Here is an 18,363-nt window from a genome sequence, read left to right as displayed (position 1 = left end):
ACTTAATCTAAAATATATCTCTCTGGCTCTATATAGTGCTTTTGACCATCTAAAAATGGTGGAAAACAAATTCTTTTAAACAGTCATTGCTAACATGACTAATGTAAATGGTATTATTGGACATAAAAGCCGGAGAACAAAATGGATGGACCATTCCAGGAAAACTGCAATGGCTGTAAATGGCAGGACACCTCCCATCTGGTGATATAACATGGACAGATTTTCTCTTCTTTAAAACACACACTTGAAGAAAAACTGTAAAGCTTAATGCAGCTTTGTTATAGCCAGTTTTAAAAAAGAATGTAAAATTCTTTAACTTCAGCTGATGTAATAATGTCCTTGAAGCGCTTATATTAGAAATAGCCAATAAATCCAAAATTAATGTTTGAAAACACATCATTTTAGAGCAATAGTCAGAAGATATAGAAGGGCTTATATTTGTTTCCAACCTGTACATATTTATTTAAATAGTGTGGTTGCCTTTCAACTGAAAAGTGTTCAATCCAATTTGATGCTTTAAATAAAATATTTAGGGCATAAAGTCCCAAAAGAGTTTCTGTTCACAAATGAGCCTTCTTATATTCCCTTTCTTCTTTAGTTATGGCAATGTAATTCCATATGAGCCTGTTTTTCTAATCATTGCTAATACAATTAAAATATTTCTCATAGATGCTGGCTATATGGATAGCTACCATGCCTCTATTAGCAAATGTAAATTTTCTGGGGGTATTTATTACACAGTTGTTCATACCTATAAACATGTGTGTGTCTGTATATGTGCACATGTTTAATTCCACTAGAAATTAAAAGAGTCTTAAGTTCTCAGAGTCCTTGCAAATAATCTATCAGTCTATCAGTGGTCTACCAATGTGCTGTTAATAGGTATATTAAGTAAGTACTAGACCTCTAAATTCCAATTCCAATGCATGTCCATATGTGTGTGAGTACATCCTACATGACATAATTCACAACACATTCAGTAAAGAGAAACTACTCAAACTCTAAACAAATAATTCACATAATGGGGTTACATTGTGTTGATTTATGTCAGTGTACCACTTATTAATTTGATGAACTGCCTAGGATGGCGAACTTCCCTAACATGTTCTTCAGCAGCAATGAATAATTGCAGACAAGATTAAAGTCAGTGAACACAAGTGGAAAGGGGAAAATGTTGGCTGAAGCTGCCTGAATAACGGCTATCATCCTGATTAGTAAAAATGGATATTATTTTCAAAGTATTGTGTATGTCACCTTTTCTATGCTCATTGATGGGTGATTACAATGATCAGAATGGAGTACTTCTAGGATAAACAGGGATAAGACACTGCGTGCAAGGGGTCAAGAAAACACAAAAGTATGGCCCACAAAATCAACTCACAAGAGCTTATAGGGGATCACAAAGACTGAAGTGGCCATCACTGAGCCTGTATGGGTCCTCTGCATGTATTTTATGGTTGTGTGGCTTGGCATTCTTATGGGACTCCTAATGGGATCAGGGACTGTTTCTGACTCTTTTGCCTGCTTTGTGGACCCTTTTCCTCCTACTGGGTTGCCTTGCCAAATCTTAATATGAGGAGAGGTGCCTGAGATTATCATAATTTGACATGCCATGTTAGGTTGTTATACCTGGGCAGGCTGCCCTTTTCTAAAGGGAAAGGAGGAGTGGATGTGGGGGAGAGTGGATGTGTGGAGGGGGCCTGGGAGGGGGAACTGCAGTAGGAATGTAATATATGATAAAAGAATAGACAGACAGACAGATAGAGCTAATGAAATTGAGATCTGCAGGGAAAAAGATACTGAGCCCATTATCACAACACATCAACACATTTCACCTCAAATGATGGCACTGATGAAGGCTTGGATTTCATGTTACATGTTTCACACTACCCTTTATGGAAGGGGGAATCCCTTGCTGTAATTCTCCCATTACTTATATCTATAACTCACATCTTGCTGCAATCACTTTGCCCTCCTCACCCCTCTTGGTGGACATGTACACATATTCTAAATACATGAGTCTCTTGCATGGAGAGTTGAGTAAAATTCTAAATTCAATTTTAGAAGACTATGCAAAAACACGTGGCACAGACTGACCACAAGTTTGAGTAATATTGCTTTCTCCCAGTGACTACATTTCTTGGATGTTAGAACTTTACAGTACGACTAGCTGAAGAGAAGAATTTGGGTTCATTGTCATAATGGAGTGCTATTGGTCTTTGGTGATAATTGTGTTTGTATTGCCCGCATTGCTTCCTTGAAAAATAAGTCTATTATTAAAATAGATGGCAATATACCATGAGTAAAATTAAATAATATTACATTGTAAAGTACATCAGCAAACTCAAAGTGTATCTATTAAAAATTAACCTTTAACTGCAAATAACTAAAACCCTCCTTGGGCACTTGACATGTGACAGGAAGCCTTGATTCTTGTATTATTTGAGCCTCACAATCAAAACTATTATGTACACATTATCAGAAAGAATATGAGTCTAGAGTAAGTAGTGATGCCACGATTCCACAGGTATTTGATAGTATAGCAAGCTAATTTATGGCGCCACAGACTGGATATCTTCAATTCACCAAGAAAGAATGAGGTGAATTCCATACTTATGCTCTGTTCCTGTCTCCTCCTCTCCCAAGTGATAGAAACGTGCTGCCTATTTCCCCAGAAATCTATGTGAACATTGCAAAAGGATTTGTGCACATGGGCACCAGAGATATGCAGAGGCAAGAAAATTTTGGAGTTCTCTCAATATACATCAAATAAATAAATACTTCCTGGGCCCATATCCAAAGTTAGATTTTCAACATGGGAACAGTTAAGATTTTTAAAACAAAGGAAACCACCCACAAATGCAAATATAAAAAAGAACAGCTGGTCTTTTCAACCCTTATGCAAACTGGCAACATGTAAGTCTACTCCTTGATGTCAACTGGTGATTAGGTGATTAGGTGTTTTGGGAATTGTGCATTAGTTAAGAAGTAAACCTTTCTGGACATTTAAAGGCTTCTGAGGAAATCAAAGACCTTGTAGCCCAGGATGTGGTAAAAAAAAAACAGTCAAAATTGGAGCAGGAAACTTGAATCTCCAATATTAGAATCGGTCAATTTTGATATCCTTGACTTCAGACCCTCATATTCCATAGAAGGAGTGAGGACTGCTAGCCAAAGTGGCTGTCCACTCTTCCTATTTCTGTAACATTTACAGCAACTGCCACGTTGCTATGTATTAAACCAGCAGAACTCAAAAAGAAAGTAAACAGTACAGTCTCTCTCATATAAGACAAAATTTAGGTTTACTGCTTTTTGAGTCTTACTACAGGTCTTGAGATTCCAATCTATAATAAGCACCGAAACATATTTACGCGGTAGTAGGCAATGTTTTAGAACCTTTAAAATTATTTTAAAATCCTTATGGTAGCTTTATGAAGATCATTGTGAGCAAAGGAAAGAACACTTAATTATGAATGTGCTTATGTCAGAAAATGGAAACTAGAAATGTCAAATTGTCAGCAAGCACATGCAACAGAATCTGAAGTTGAGATGATAGTGTAAGTTGCCTACCGCAGTGAGTTAGTTGTTCTCCTCCTCCAAATGCCTGTTTTCTGTCATTATACACCTATTTACACTTCATCGGAATCTAAACCTGAGTTATGGCTGTAACAAAAATCTATTCAATTAAAATGTTTAATCCCCCGCCCCCTCCCCTAAATCAGAACTTTTATCAAGCAAGCACTTCAATATCTGGATTCTCCATGCTAGGTATGTTTGGGATACTGTGAGTTTCTAGCGCCCCCGTGTGGTTTTACTGGAGTGATTGCATAGGCGTTTGAAATCCATTGCCTAAAACTGAACAGTGTAGTGTGGCTATATAAGTCAACACTGAAGCTCTGTTGGCATCATAAACCCAGAAAAGAAACCCTAAGTCAGCAAAATCCTTAGACAAATGTATAGGCTCCATTCTGTATTATTTGCTGACTACTGTATGGGCTCCATTCTGTCTTATTTGCTGACTGCTATTCATTTTACACAAGAGCTTAACGGAATGGCTACAGGCAACACTGGCCACTCTTGTCTTTGGCAAAATCGCTGTGTACAAAATCAAGAATTTAATATGAGTAATTATTACATAGATTTTTTTCAAAGACTAATCTCATTCCTAAAGAAAATCAGGTGTTTCTCTGGCTACTGTTATGTGAGAACCTCAGCCCCGTTATCTAATGCCATTGCTAAACACATAAACAGACTTCCTTCTGGATCTCCCCATTGTCCTCAAGGTTTTACAAAATTAAATTGTGTGCATTTCCCCAAGCCATTTGAGAAGAACTTATACTACCAAATCTTTCTTTCTCTAAATACATCCCTAGGCTTAGAGATGAGATTTCTTTCTAACATTAGTCTGTTTCGGTATATTAGAGGAAGGAGTTAAAGATGTCCTTCGATCTTAATTTGGTAATAGATGGCTCCTCTTTTCAAATACATGTGTGTAAAACCTGTCTAACCCATAGGCAGTCTTCAAATTAAATAAAAGGATAAATTTTAAATGTCTGACATGATCCAAATATCTTTAACATGAAATGAAACTTGTAAACAATTGGCCATGAAGAAATAAAAATTGTAAAACAAGCAGACTTAAAGAAGTGACAGGCACGTGAATGTGGGTTATTTATATGTTGTTAAAAATATCAGTAGAATGCAAGAGGAATAAATTCTCTATCGATACTTAGTGACTTGTAGGCTAATATGAAAGGCATTGCTAGGCTTCAAAATGGAGAAGAAAATACACAGAAAGTTGAAATATCATTTGTTGAATTTCTGATTAACAATGTGTAAATTAATACATATTTATAAATGTACATTAGTTATTCTGAGCTGAAAGACTTAGTTAAAAAAAGTCACAATGTTTGCTGTCAACAATAAAAGTAGAAATGATTCAAAATATTAATAAATGTTTTTCAAAACATAATATATGAGAAAGCACCAGCCACCTGTTGGTGATAGCTACCTTTTCCTAATATTGGCATCATTTAGCACACTGAAGCAGACTCTTGGCTAACTGTACAAGAGGACCACACAAAAGGTGCAAAAAGAAATTCGCAGAGTGGTTCAAAGCAATCCCCTTACCTGTTGAGCCCTTTCAGTGTCTTGTCCATGTTTAAAATGTCACGCATCTTATACAAAAACCACTTGTCGATGGATGTGAGCTTCACAATTTCATCGAGGGACATGTTGTTTTCCAGGGCCTGCCAGAGGAAGAGCAAATGCGTTTCTTGGGCAACCTTTTTCTAAATGGTTTATTTAGTTGGAAACATAAGAGTCATTCCTTCCTGTGTTAGAGAGCCTGGGCCCAAGCTACAACTGAGATATGAGACTGAATCATTGGTGTTCCTTAAAATAAACTTAGGGTGCTGTTACCTACACCCTCAAGTGGCATACAAAAGAAATACCTTGAGTAACAAGAGTAACGTGTGCCCAGAACAGTCTCGACAGGTCCTGTCTCCTTCTCTTTATTTCATGAGGTTATTATTTCCTAAACTATTTAGAAGTAAGGAGGATCTAATAACATTATAACCCTACGCTATTGGCACCTCCCATGATTTTCTCGAGCTCACTTTAACAATTCTCAAAAGTAAAATGCTTGCTCATCGAGCTGAGTATGGCCATTACTGTAAGACCTACACTGATCATATTTCCTAAGACAGCCACTAACAATATAAGATGCATTGAAAGCAAGTCACTCATACTTCTTTCAGATAAAATAAAGATTATAGGTGATGATGCGAAATGAACATGGGCCTAGAATCTGGTACCCATTTCCTTCCAAGGAAGGAGAGTCAGATCCTGCTTCCATTGAGAAGCAAGCCTGCTAGATTTGAGACTGTCTTACGCCACTGTAATGAAGTGTATGATGACCCCAAATACATTTGAGGTCGCTCAAATGTTCTCCAAATCAGAACGAATGCCCTGCCTTCTCCCCAACTCAAAAGAGGTGATGATGTAGTCATCCTGAAATAAGACCACTGCAAAAGCCAGACCTCAGAGTACGTTGCCCTTTTCAGAGAATCATGAAAGCAGGTGGAGATTTATGGCTGCCCTTCATTCTTTTCCCCTTTCAGCCCTGCGCTGTCCTTACATTCTTTGTCAAAATCACCAAGTTCCTGATTGCTGTGGATATAAGCAGTAATGATAGACTCTAACAAACTGAAATCAGTTTCTTGTCCCAGCACTCTGGCAGACAATAATTTATATCCCTGAGCCTACACTCCTGGCTCGTACACAGCGTGCTCTGGGCAGGTTGAGCCTCCACACATTTGCCCTGTGTTCCCATCCTTTGTAAGTCTGTTAGAAAAGAATGAGAGATTTTCCTGAGTTTTACAGCCTGGCTGGGGACTGGGAAATGCTGTCCTTTTTCATTGCTAGACTCAAGGAAAAGATCCATTTACTGCTCTTCCCCTGGGAAGGGGGATTATATATGTATCTATATATTTACACATCCACATCCACATGTATAAATACCATGGATTGCTTTCTAAATAAGAGACTAAGAGGAACAATACATACAGTGAAATAACTTCTTGAAAATCTCACTGTTGCTGTACCCCGACCCTCCAAGAATGCATGAGTTTTGATTCTCAAGATTAGAAAGTATCCATCAAAGATAATATTCTCTCCCAAAATCTCAACAGGACTTAACTGTTTTACACATAGAAACCATGAGAATGAGGAGAGTGTATTGCAGATGCTGTCCCTAAATGCTCCTGAGTTACAGTGATTTCAAATCATAACCTGCATTTTTCTGTTGCTACAAAGGCATTGTGTAAGTCATATTTATTCTTTAAAGATAAAATTCATATTTTCACTAACTCATCCCACATGTACACACACAAAAAAAAAATGGCCAAAGGAGCTTTGTGGACCCAGTGTGGTTTGACACTGTTGCAGGATTAATGTTTGTGCTTCCTTAAATGTCAAAAAGCCATTCAGGGATTTCTGACCAGACAGATTCCAGCTGCCCAAGTCACCTTTCATAAAATCGGATGAGCTAAGACTTCAAAACTCTAAGCACAGTAAATATGAATGGAAATTAAAATGGTGCTTCATTTGCATGAAAAGGAAGCTGGGGGTGGAAGTGAGGAATGTGGGGCTTTTTGTTCTAACAGTAACACCAGTAAGATAATTACATGGAAAAGCCTAGCTTTACAATCTAGGTAGCCTGATGTTTAAACACGGGGGGGGGGGGGGGAAGCAAAATGAATTGTGTCAGGGTATTTGGTAGGACATGCTACCTCCCAGTGTATCAATAACCCCTCTAAATACAGTTGCATGCATTTTCAAGGAATATTGATAGTGGCTACAAGAAAGGATAAAACAGTAATGCAAGATCTCAAAGTACTGGTGCTGTGTATAATAAAAGGAAGGGCCATTTGGCCTGTGTGGTTATCATTTAAAGGTCCAAGTTTCAAGATAAATTAAAACAAACAAAAAAATACATTGTATTACTTAATTAGAAGGATGCCTGGTGAAATTCAGAGAGAGTGTGTGGGAGAGATAAGAGAGATGTGTGTTTGTGTGTGTGAGAGAGTGCCAGAGAGTACAAGCACAGATGTGTGATGGGGCATATTGAGAGGTCAGAGGACACTTTGCAACTGTTTGCCAAGCTGACTAAATTTCAAGGCCCTTCCAGGTACCTCGTCCCACATTACCTTAGCGATGGCGTAGATGCGAGTGCTGGAGGGTTCAGACAGCTCTTTCCTGAGGTCCAGGTTTGGTGGCCATTCCTTATTCATTGGGAGACGGGGAGTGAAGCCATCCACAGATGGGTGGCACATCCTCAAAGCCTTCTGGAAACTCTCCTCAAAAGTGCGGCCGATGGCCATGACCTGGAAGACACACATGAGAGCTCACATTGAAAGGACAAGCACACGTTATTAGTTTCTGACAAAATTAGGTCTGTAATAGTTTCCAAAGGCTTAACAGCTGTAAAAAGATTCTGAGAGTGTCAGTAAATTTTGAGGCTCTGTTTCTAGTTTCCTCTTCTCTTTACTCCATGCTTTTTAATGTAATCAATCTTTTAACATTTTATTAGGACTATTTTTTTTTTTTTTAGCAGCTAGCAAACGTAGCAAACGTAGCTGTATTTCCTGATAGTAAGGAAGATACTTCCTGTACCTGTTCTGGAATATAATAGTATTAAAACAAGGATCAAATGGCTAGGGCATAGAAACCCTCCCAGTGTCCTTTAGAATGGAAATCAAATAAGGAGAAAAGAAACATACTAATACAAAAACAGTCTATTTTAAGAGTATCAGTCAGGGTCCATGATAGGTTGGCTTTCGGTAGCTAAATATTAATATTAGAAGACTCCTAAAAATCATAATACAGATAGGTGATAATTTTTTAATGTGGGTGGAGATTAACTCCACCATGACGAATTCTATGTCTTTTTACAGTCTTTACAGCTAGTTGTATCTAACAAAAAAATGTGGGATAATTTAGTCTAAACCAATTGGTTCACAAAACTAAATTTAATCTGGTCTTGCAGCCTACCCAGCTATTTTAGAGCATGAACATTGTCTTTGGGTCTCTCCACAGAACAGTAGATTTCTGTGATTTTTGGCTCCAATTTAAAATACAATGATTACAATGCTGCCTTCAGTAAATTCTCATGATTCTGCATATAGACTCAAGCTCATATTAATGCCTGATTAGGAAATTGTGAAAACTGTGTGAAAGATACATATTCAAGTATCACTAATTCCCAACTTTTTTCACGCTGTCCCAAATGCAACCAGAAGAAAGGGAGATTCCTGAGGGCATGGGTTTGTTTACCATATCAGGACATTTCAGCTCAGCGGAAGGAGATTAATATTCCACTGTGCCAGGTCAGTTTGGAATTGTTGCACTTAAAGGCTAGTGAGAGCTTGCAGAGTCTGCCTGTCTCCTATACAGATGGGAAATATAAAGTATAAAAAAAGGAAAGTCAGAGTTCACATGAAGAGACTAAAGTCTGAAGTCGAGTAATTAACTTCACACCAGTTGTGGTTTTGAAACACTGCACCATTTCGTGTGTGGTGTTTCTATGTATGTGATAGATTCGTGCACAGACATGTAGGTGAGTGACTGTGTTAGTACTGTTCTACATGCTGTGGATGCCAGAGCTTGATATCGGGATGACTCCTAAACTGCTTCTCCCTATTAGTGTTTGAGACATGATCTCTCACTGAACTAGTAGGAGCTTACCATTTAGCTAAATTGTGTGGCCAGGGAGCCTCTGGCCAGAGGACAGCCAATTTGCCTGTCTCCACTCTCCCACCTTCTTCCCAACCCTATCCCACCCAGAAATGGGATTACAGGCACACACCATCATTATTTGGCTGCTGAGGACCCAAATCAGGTCTTCCTGATTGTACAACAAACACTTTCCACTATCGTCCTATAAGGACTTATAATATATTTTATGCTGTTATATTCCTAGGTTTGGTTAAAAAACAAATTTCACCAGATATATATGGTGAAATATATATATATATATATATATATATATATATATACACACACATCTCCTACATATATATATATATATATAGCCTTACCATTATATGGATCTCTGAATCCATAAAAATAATATGTAATAAATAACATACTAAATCTCAAAAGGAACTACATTAAAACACTAAAGAGAAAATTAAACTCCTACATGTTCTCCAGTGAGGAACTCAGTATTCAGTCAACCTTTTGACTTTCAAATGTATTAAGGAATAGACAAGACTACTGAAACAAAGTATAACGTGAATAAAGTACTAAATTCTGGACTCACCTCGCCTACACTTTTCATTGAGCTACCAATTCGGCTGGATGTTCCATGAAAACGGTCAAGATCCCAGCGAGGAATCTTGGTCACCATGTAATCCAGGCTAGGTTCGAAGCAGGCTGATGTCTTCCCAGATACAACATTCTTGATTTCTGGAAGTGGGATTCCCAGAGCAATCTTTGCCGCAATGAATGCCAGTGGGTAGCTGTAATGCAGGAGAGATAGTTATTCTCCCTTCATTTTCTGTATAATAACTTGAACAATAAGTACTGAAAACAACTCCAAACCTGAAAAAAATCTTCCTTTAAAATTGTAGCATTAGTCTACGTCAAGGTATAAGACACACCCTATTTCTGCTCTGTATAAATATTTACTAGCTACTGACAAAATGTGATGCATGATAACACATACAACAGTTGAGAATCCATTCTCAAGCCCTGTTTGTATTGCCATAGCCTCCAGCTTTCACTCCTTCAACACACAATCGATAGGCTTCCTGATAAATAAGATTTTACCTTCACTGCCTATGTTTAATGTCCACTCCGATTAGAATCTGCAAAATATTCTCAGAGAAAACACACGTACCTACCTGTGTCTAAAGAAACAGCTGGAGCTAGGATGCATTGTAAATGGCCTGAAAATATGGACTTGCAACCTTGAGCCCTGGTTCTACCTCCAAATATTTGAACTTTAAGTTCTTGTAAAATCTAGCACTCTGGAAACTTGGCTATCCTCTCCAACATCAGTTCAGATAATTTTACTTGATAAAATAACTCCTAGTACTGTAGAATTCGATATGACCTATTTAGTGAAAGTTTCTATCAAACAGAACAGGAAACTGAAGGAGATGCTATTCCCAAACATCAGTTGATGAAATAAGCAAAAAATCAAGTGTTCTGACTCAACTTTGTGCCACTGTGTAGCTACACAAAAGTACTAAAGAAGCAAATTTTTTCCTCATTTAAATGCCATATAACTTAAATGATAGATGCTAAAAAATAGTAATGAAACAAGAGGCTTTGTTTACTTCCAATTATGCTTGCTAGCAGCTATTAAATGGACATCAAACTTAAATATTTGGTTATAACATTTATCCATGGTAAGATCTTACATTGTTTATTCTTGTGAAAGTTTTTTAAATTATTAATTATAAGATGATGGATAATTTTATATGTTTTAAATCAAAGTAATCTATCTTGATCTTGAGTTAAAAAGTATATTTTAATCAACCACTTGTATAGACAGTCTAAAACTAAAATTAAAGATCAATATTCACTTTTTAACAACATCAGCAAAATGCAATTAAGAAGCATAGTTTTTACAACCTGCTTTGGCCACCCAGATTTTGATTGGTTTGTGATTAGCAAGCAAACAAAGTCAGCTAGCAATATCATTTGTCTCAGTCTGGCAGCAAGCTCATTAATAACCATGCCTTTGGGGTTCTCTATATGCTCTGGAGCCAGCACACAGGAAGTGGGAGTAGAATTTACAAATATGTCTTCCACTAGCAGCCAATTTGCAAACCTGTGGTCTTACCCAGTGGCTTTGGAGGCCAGGGCAGAGCTCCGGGACAGCCTGGCATTCACTTCAATGATGCAGTATTCCATCGAAGTAGGATGAAGAGCAAACTGAATATTGCATTCACCCACAATGCCCAAGTGTCGAACAACATTGATCGATGTGCGTCTCAACATCTGGAACTCTGCATTGGAGAGTGTCTGGGCAGGGGCCACAACAACTGAATCACCTGGTAACACAAGCAGCACCCATTGTTTAGTGCCATATTTTAACAACCAACTTAAGTAACTTAATCCATTAAAATTATACAGGGCATAGAGTAGGCTAAAGATTTGAAGAAAGGTTTAAAATTTATATTCACATTTATAAGAGTGAGACATCAGGTACTCTCCATAATTCTTGTTTTGCCCATGTGATTGACACCTTACTTATAGAAACCTCTCCTGCCCCAACTTCATCCACATTCATCTCACCGGTAAAGCTTAATTATCAGCTTACTACATTTCCATTGGTACCTTTGGTTCCTCTTCATTCATCTCAAATTGTCTCTCAAGATTTTCCTTCCATAAAATATCCTCTCCTTGTATCTTGACTGGTTCAACCCTCTCTTTTCTCCCTTCCATTCACATTCTTCTCCAGCATGAGGTCTTTGAATAATCAATACCATATTCTCCTACCTTCTGCTTGCAGACATGTTCAGCAGAAGACTCCTTAAGAAACCAATCCCCAACCTTGTCAGACACACAAACCTTTCATTCTCTTCATCACTAAGCATCTTGAAAGTTTGTGAAGTTTCTTGCTCCTCCTTATCAAATAATCTCATTCCATATGGATCCCATAAAAAACTTGAAGTATCTAATTTTTCTTCCTAAACTTCTAAAAAACCCAGATTAAATCTTCATTCTTGACCTACCCTAGGAATTAATACTCCCACAAAGAAAGCTACTTTGTAAAATATGTTCTTGCTTTGACCTACTTGATATTATTCCACCTTTTTCCTCCTAAATCTCTATTTATCCACCTTGCCTCAACACTAATTCTCTTTATCCTGCCCTAGAAATTGAATTGTATTCCATTATATGAAAATTTGACCTTCTCACCTCTTTCTATGCCTAAATCCCTAAAATTTCTTCTAAACTAAATTATTTCCAATGAGTTTGTGTAAACGTTTTCATTTCTGTATTCTCAAGTATCTCATTCTAGATGGGATACTAACTCGCTTCTTGGAAGTTCCTACCACATCTTCAGTTTAACATTTCTGGAGTGCAAGTCATCTTTGTCCTCTAGAGTCTATTAGTTTAATTTGCTAAAAAAAAAAAACCTGTTTTCATCACTGTTGAGACTATGTTCTCAAGTACTTGGTGACTAACACATCAGTGTATTTTAGCCCTTTGGGAGCCCTTCCAAATACTGTCATAGCTTTCTCTCAAATTCATTGCTTATTTGACTTTCCTCAGTTAAACTTGTGATAATAATATCTACCATACTCAAGAGCAATTCTGTGGATTCCAAACTAAAGATGACACTATTTTCAATGCTATAAAATACTTTGTGTGAATGTTAAGTGTTATCATTAGTCCATCAGCTAAGAGTGGCAAAGTACCTTATATGGGTTGCTATGGTGATCAGAGTCTTGAGCCAAAGGCATAATTCTTGTAAATTGTTTGCCTACCTGTGTGAACACCCATGGCGTCAACATTTTCCATGTTACAGACAGTAACACAGTTATCATCTGCATCTCGGACAACTTCATATTCTATTTCTTTCCAACCTGTTACGGACCTTTCCACCAGAATCTGGTTGGTCATAGCGAATGCCTGGAAATTGATGAAGCAGATACCAAAAATTTAAGGTAAGACACTGGTTTAAACAAGGACATTAAAGAAAGTGCTCTGACCCAAATCCTGGTCAGCACTAAAATCTTAAACCCCATCTCCAACCTCTCCCACCTTCCAGAAGACAAGAGTGTCAGAAAATCAGTGGGACCAGGAATAGTATCCTACAGTGAATATGCTTGATTTGGGTTATTGAGGCTTGCCATTCAAAGTGCTGATATGACATTAAATCAAACTAATTTAGGAAAAAGAGAAAATAATTGAGCAATCAGGCACAGGGAAATGAAATTATTTCAGTAGCTAAGCTTCTGTGAAACCAGAAAATGTGATAAGTACAAATAAATGTGAAAAAATAAGTCTAAAGACTCTGGCTTTCTCTAAAATAACTGAGGGTACTTTGTACAGTGACACACACAATAAAAGTTAGTTGGTGTTGATGAGGAAGAGAAGGGAGATGATGACAGCTGTAAACAGTCAGCCAAAATGGCATACACAACTTAGGAATTAGAAGAATCATATGCAGCTATTATTATGGTTAATCACTGCCTAAGTGCTTAAATACTCTGAGTCGTATATCATACATGGCTGATTAGACAGATATGAATTAGTGTAATTATCATTTCATATTTACTGCATACCCACAGTATGGCAGAATGCTGAGCTCAAACTATTAAAGAGGCGATCTCTGACCTTAAGACATGTGGTAACTGACAATTGAAGACCAAAATATCCCTTTGTCTCATAATATATTTTATTTTGGGCATCAGTAAAATGGAAAGAACTTTTATTTCATTTCAAATTATTAGTAGACTGTATGATGAAGTGATAGTTCAATTTAATGTGTCTCAATCCAGGGTTTTTTTGTTTTTTGTTTTTGTTTTTTGGGGTTTTTTTTTGCAACCCCAGTTGTAATTATAGACTTCAACACATGTGACTGAAAATGACACTCTTTTGTCACCACATCTGCCCATGATGAGGTTCTCAAAGCAGTTAGGACATTCTGGAAATACTATTAACAAATGAGTAAAGATTTAATTTGTCATTTGGGTTGTTTCCAAATAATAAAAAAGAAAAAACTGTGACAGAGAGAATAAATTGTGTATTCTAGTAAACTACAATAGATATTAAATACAAGGAAAATTGACATTATTTCAACCAAAATCCTAACCTTGATATAAGACTTAACTACCTAAATGACTTAGCACAGCATCTAGTGGCTCTAATTATAACCTCAAGTGAATAAAGGGATAAATTAAATGTAATGATATGACTAGTTAATCTCCAGGGGAAAAACTAAAGATTTTCTATAAGGAAAAATATTCGACATTCATTGATTATTTTAGCAGAATAGAAATAATTAAAAATTACTTCATTCCAAAACTGTAAAACTGTAAAAATTGGTAATTCAGAGTACTTAATTTTATGGAGAAAATATATTTAACACAGGAAAAATATATGCTTACTGTCACTAAGTATATTGCTAATATTAAGAATATTCTTAACATATAATGCTATAGTAAATATATTTTATAACTACATTATTATATTTTTCCTTAAATAAACAACTCTGAAGTCCAGAATAGGAAAAAGAACAATTCACATTAAATGTGTTGCCTTTTGGGCAACTTTAGAAAGCTATATCTAAGTAATTTGCTTGTAAGTATCTGAGTGTATTTGATTGTATTTATTTTACTTCAAATTTCAATGTCAAAAACTCAAAAATCTTACTTTGTTTTAGTCCTTCCAAATGGCTGCATAATAGTTTGTCAAATTCATTCCCACACTGCACAAATGTCCTAGTGACAACTGCATTTCTTGATTCAAAGGCATGACTACTGAGTACTCAATGTGACCAGACATGGTTCTCTAGAAGGAGAATATGGACAAGCATTTCTAGAGCAAGGTTTTGCATGTTTATCTCTGTTTCATGTAGTCAAGATAGTTTTGGTACATCTTTCAAAGATGCATTTAGTGATGCATTAGTGTGCTTTTGCTAGAAAACAAACTAAAAGTGTTCCATTCTCACTTGCATTTCTATTTGTGTTTAGTAGTTTGCAAAATTCACTCATTTTATTGAACAAGAGGCCAATAACATTTGTAGATTGACATTTGCACTTTGGGGAGAGATTGTGTCCTTATCATGTTTTTTCAAAAGTAGTGTGAAAAAAGAGGCATTTTATTCTGCTCTCCTCTTAGCCAGCAAAACATATTTTAGCAATCAGAATGGTTTAGAGAAGATTGTGAAACAGAGGAAGACGGAGATAGGTTAATTAGTGGATTCAGTAGAGTAATGAAAATGGATAGATAGGTAGAATGGCCACTGCTTTACCTTAAGTCATATGGGTCATGATGTGTTCTACTGAAAGATTTGTGATAGTTTCCCTCTCAACAGCAGGGCCAGCTAAGGATACTTGACTATGGTAGTGATGGGGAAAGGTCACACCTTTCTCTAACTGAAGCAGTTCATCAAATCAGCATCTTTGGTTGATAAGGATATTGTTCAGGAAAATACCTACCTTTGTGCCAAGGTCCACTAAGGTTTCCTTATTGGGACAAATGCCTGAGCCTAACCCACCCAGTGCATATGCAGACCGGATCATCACAGGGTAACCGATGGTGTCTGCTGCCTTCAAGGCATCCTCCATCTATGAACAAAGCAAAGATATTGAAGCTGAAAGGCCGGCCACCTGTTCCTTCTCTCTCTCTCTCTCTCTCTCTCTCTCTCTCTCTCTCTCTCTCTCTCTCTCTCCCTATCTCTCTATATATATCTCTCTATCTCTCTATCATCTATCTCTCTCACACAAACACACACAGAGAGAGAAAGAGAGAGAGAGAGAGAGAGAAGGGGGAACATACAGAATCATACTATGAGAGCCCAGAAACCCAGGTAAATTAGTTGATTTGCAGAGAGGGAAACATCTTCTGTTAACCCCCCATGTACTTCTGAAAATTAATGTTGGTGAACAAAAGTTATGCAAAATTATAGCAGGTGTAATTTTTTCATTTTTATTTTTAAAAATAATTTATTTATTTTTTATTTTAAGAGCACTGGTGTTTTGCCTGCATGTATGTGCGAGGGTGTCAGACCCTCTGGAACTATAGTTATAGACAGTTTTGAGCTTTCATGTGGGTGCTGGGAATTAAACTTGGAAGAGCAACCAGTGATCCTAACCCCTGAGCCATTTCTCCAGCCCCTTATCAGGTAAATTTTAAATTCTTTTCTAAACACTATGCCATGATCAAAACAGAAATAATCATCATTTATTTTAGAATAAAAGATATACAGAATAATAGCTTTAACTTCAGTTTGAAAGCCTACCATTTAAAAAAATAATAATCTTTATCTGTTCCTGAAGCTAACGTGGTAATAAAACAACATGACATTAGTAATGCTATATAAAAGGAGATATTTCATTTTTCAAATTTATTCTCAGAACAGTCTCCACAGCTTGGAAATTTTTTTAACTTCCAAATACAACATATGGTGGCTATATTTTTCTGTCATGGAATATTATTACACCACCAATGGGAATGTAATTACACCTATCCCATATGCCTCCTTCTTATCGAGAGCAAGCAAGGACATAATTATCTCTGGCAGCGAAAAGTATGATTGTACCACAAGAGCTTCCCAAAGCATTCAGGAGAGCTCCTGGGGTACATCCCTGATTGACAAGTTTGTAGTCTGGCATACCCATGGCATCATTCATTTCTGAGGAAGATACACCCAGATTTAAATTCCCAGAATTTCTTGCCCCATCCCCAAGGCTTTGCCTAATTCTACAGTGGAGAGACTGCATCTAAAGTTTCCACTTTGCACCTCACCAAGTTTAGGTCTGAAATCAAGTCAGGGTGAAAAGAAATGAATGGAGAAAAGATATGCATAGCTAGTTGAATTTTTCTTCATGATCGGTAATATTCTAAAAACAGGAATAATATATAGTGGAAAATGAATACAGAAAGAGTAAACCCAGATCTATACCAAAAATATATGCATCCAGGATGAGTCTTGCTGACCTAACTCATTTCATTCCTAAATGTAAATTTCATTCAAAGAACTCAATTTTCAGGATACTAAGACTCACACTCAAGATGTGTGACTCATCCCAAGAAGAAGAGAAGGCAAAAGGCAAAAAGAAGTTTGCTATCAGAAGTCAGTATTGTTGTTATCTTCAGTTCAAGAAATTATGTGTGCTTCAGCCTCAAAAAAAAAAAAAAAAAAAAAAAAAAAAAAGGATTCACCTCTGGGTTTATATTTTCCATGGCACAGAGTAAAATATCAGTATCTATTTCTAAAATTTTGGCAATGAGTGCTGCCATTAATACACAGTGTCTCTGTGATACTAAAGTATTTCTGAAGAAAACATATGCAAGATTTTGGATATAATCAAGTGTAATAAGGCATTCTCCCTGCAGTCCAAGATGAGTAACATCTCCCAAGAACAGTTTCTTACTGATTCCACTGCAAAACTGGGAGCGATCTTTTCATTGATCTCATTCAGTTTGTCTGAGAAGAGCTGTCTGTCTTCTGTGGCCATAATGGATTCAACTGATGTTCCCAGGACCTTCACACCATATTCCTTGAGCACGCCCCTCTTGAATAGTTCCACTCCTACAGAAGAATCAAACATATGGTTCTTATCATCTCCAACCTATGTCTTCTTAAAAGACACTGAAGACATTGTTTACAAAAACAATTTCCCTAGGGCTAGGGAAATGGCTAAGAAGTTAAGAGCACTGGTTTCTCTTGCAAAAGACCAGAGTTCAGTTTCCAGCATCCACAAGAGAGATAGCAACGACCAGCAACTGTAGTCCCAACGGTATCTGATGCTGCCTTCTGAATTCCTTGGGTACCAGGTATATATGTGATACCTATACATGCATTCAGTAAAAAAAAAAAAAAAAAAAACCATACACATAAAGTAAATATATCTAAAAACAATTTGAATTTGAAATAACTTTAATTTAAAATAACTCTTAAAATTGCATTCAAAGAGTCACTTCAGTGAATAACAGGGCAGTAAGTCAAGTCTACGCGGCCATGTGAAAGGCAAATGCCACAGTACTGACTCCTCAACATGAATGCGTTAACTCTCATTTTTCATTCATAATAGTTCTCAGAGTTTCAATGATAACAATGTTCTAAGATGGAGAAGGAACCCCACTAAATCCATTTGGCCACTCCAGAACCTT

The 18,363-nt window shown here is 36.9% G+C and overlaps 1 protein-coding gene across 1 annotated transcript in view; it reads right to left on the bottom strand.

Annotated features, from left to right (window-relative positions):
• The window catches only part of Cps1 (carbamoyl-phosphate synthase 1), a 104,568-nt gene that overhangs the window by 51,093 nt on the left and 35,112 nt on the right, over window positions 1-18,363 (bottom strand). The window contains exons 15-21 of the mRNA XM_051190403.1: window positions 17,625-17,782; window positions 15,687-15,815; window positions 13,008-13,152; window positions 11,354-11,564; window positions 9,824-10,022; window positions 7,710-7,886; window positions 5,131-5,249 (exon numbers count right to left, since the gene is read on the bottom strand). Coding sequence (XP_051046360.1) covers window positions 5,131-5,249; window positions 7,710-7,886; window positions 9,824-10,022; window positions 11,354-11,564; window positions 13,008-13,152; window positions 15,687-15,815; window positions 17,625-17,782 — 1,138 coding nt within the window. The remainder of the gene's footprint in view (window positions 1-5,130; window positions 5,250-7,709; window positions 7,887-9,823; window positions 10,023-11,353; window positions 11,565-13,007; window positions 13,153-15,686; window positions 15,816-17,624; window positions 17,783-18,363) is intronic.

The sequence above is a fragment of the Phodopus roborovskii genome, unplaced genomic scaffold (assembly GCF_943737965.1).
Source record: "Phodopus roborovskii unplaced genomic scaffold, PHOROB, whole genome shotgun sequence".
NCBI lineage: Eukaryota > Metazoa > Chordata > Mammalia > Rodentia > Cricetidae > Phodopus > Phodopus roborovskii.
This window is presented reverse-complemented; position numbering and strand designations above follow the sequence as displayed.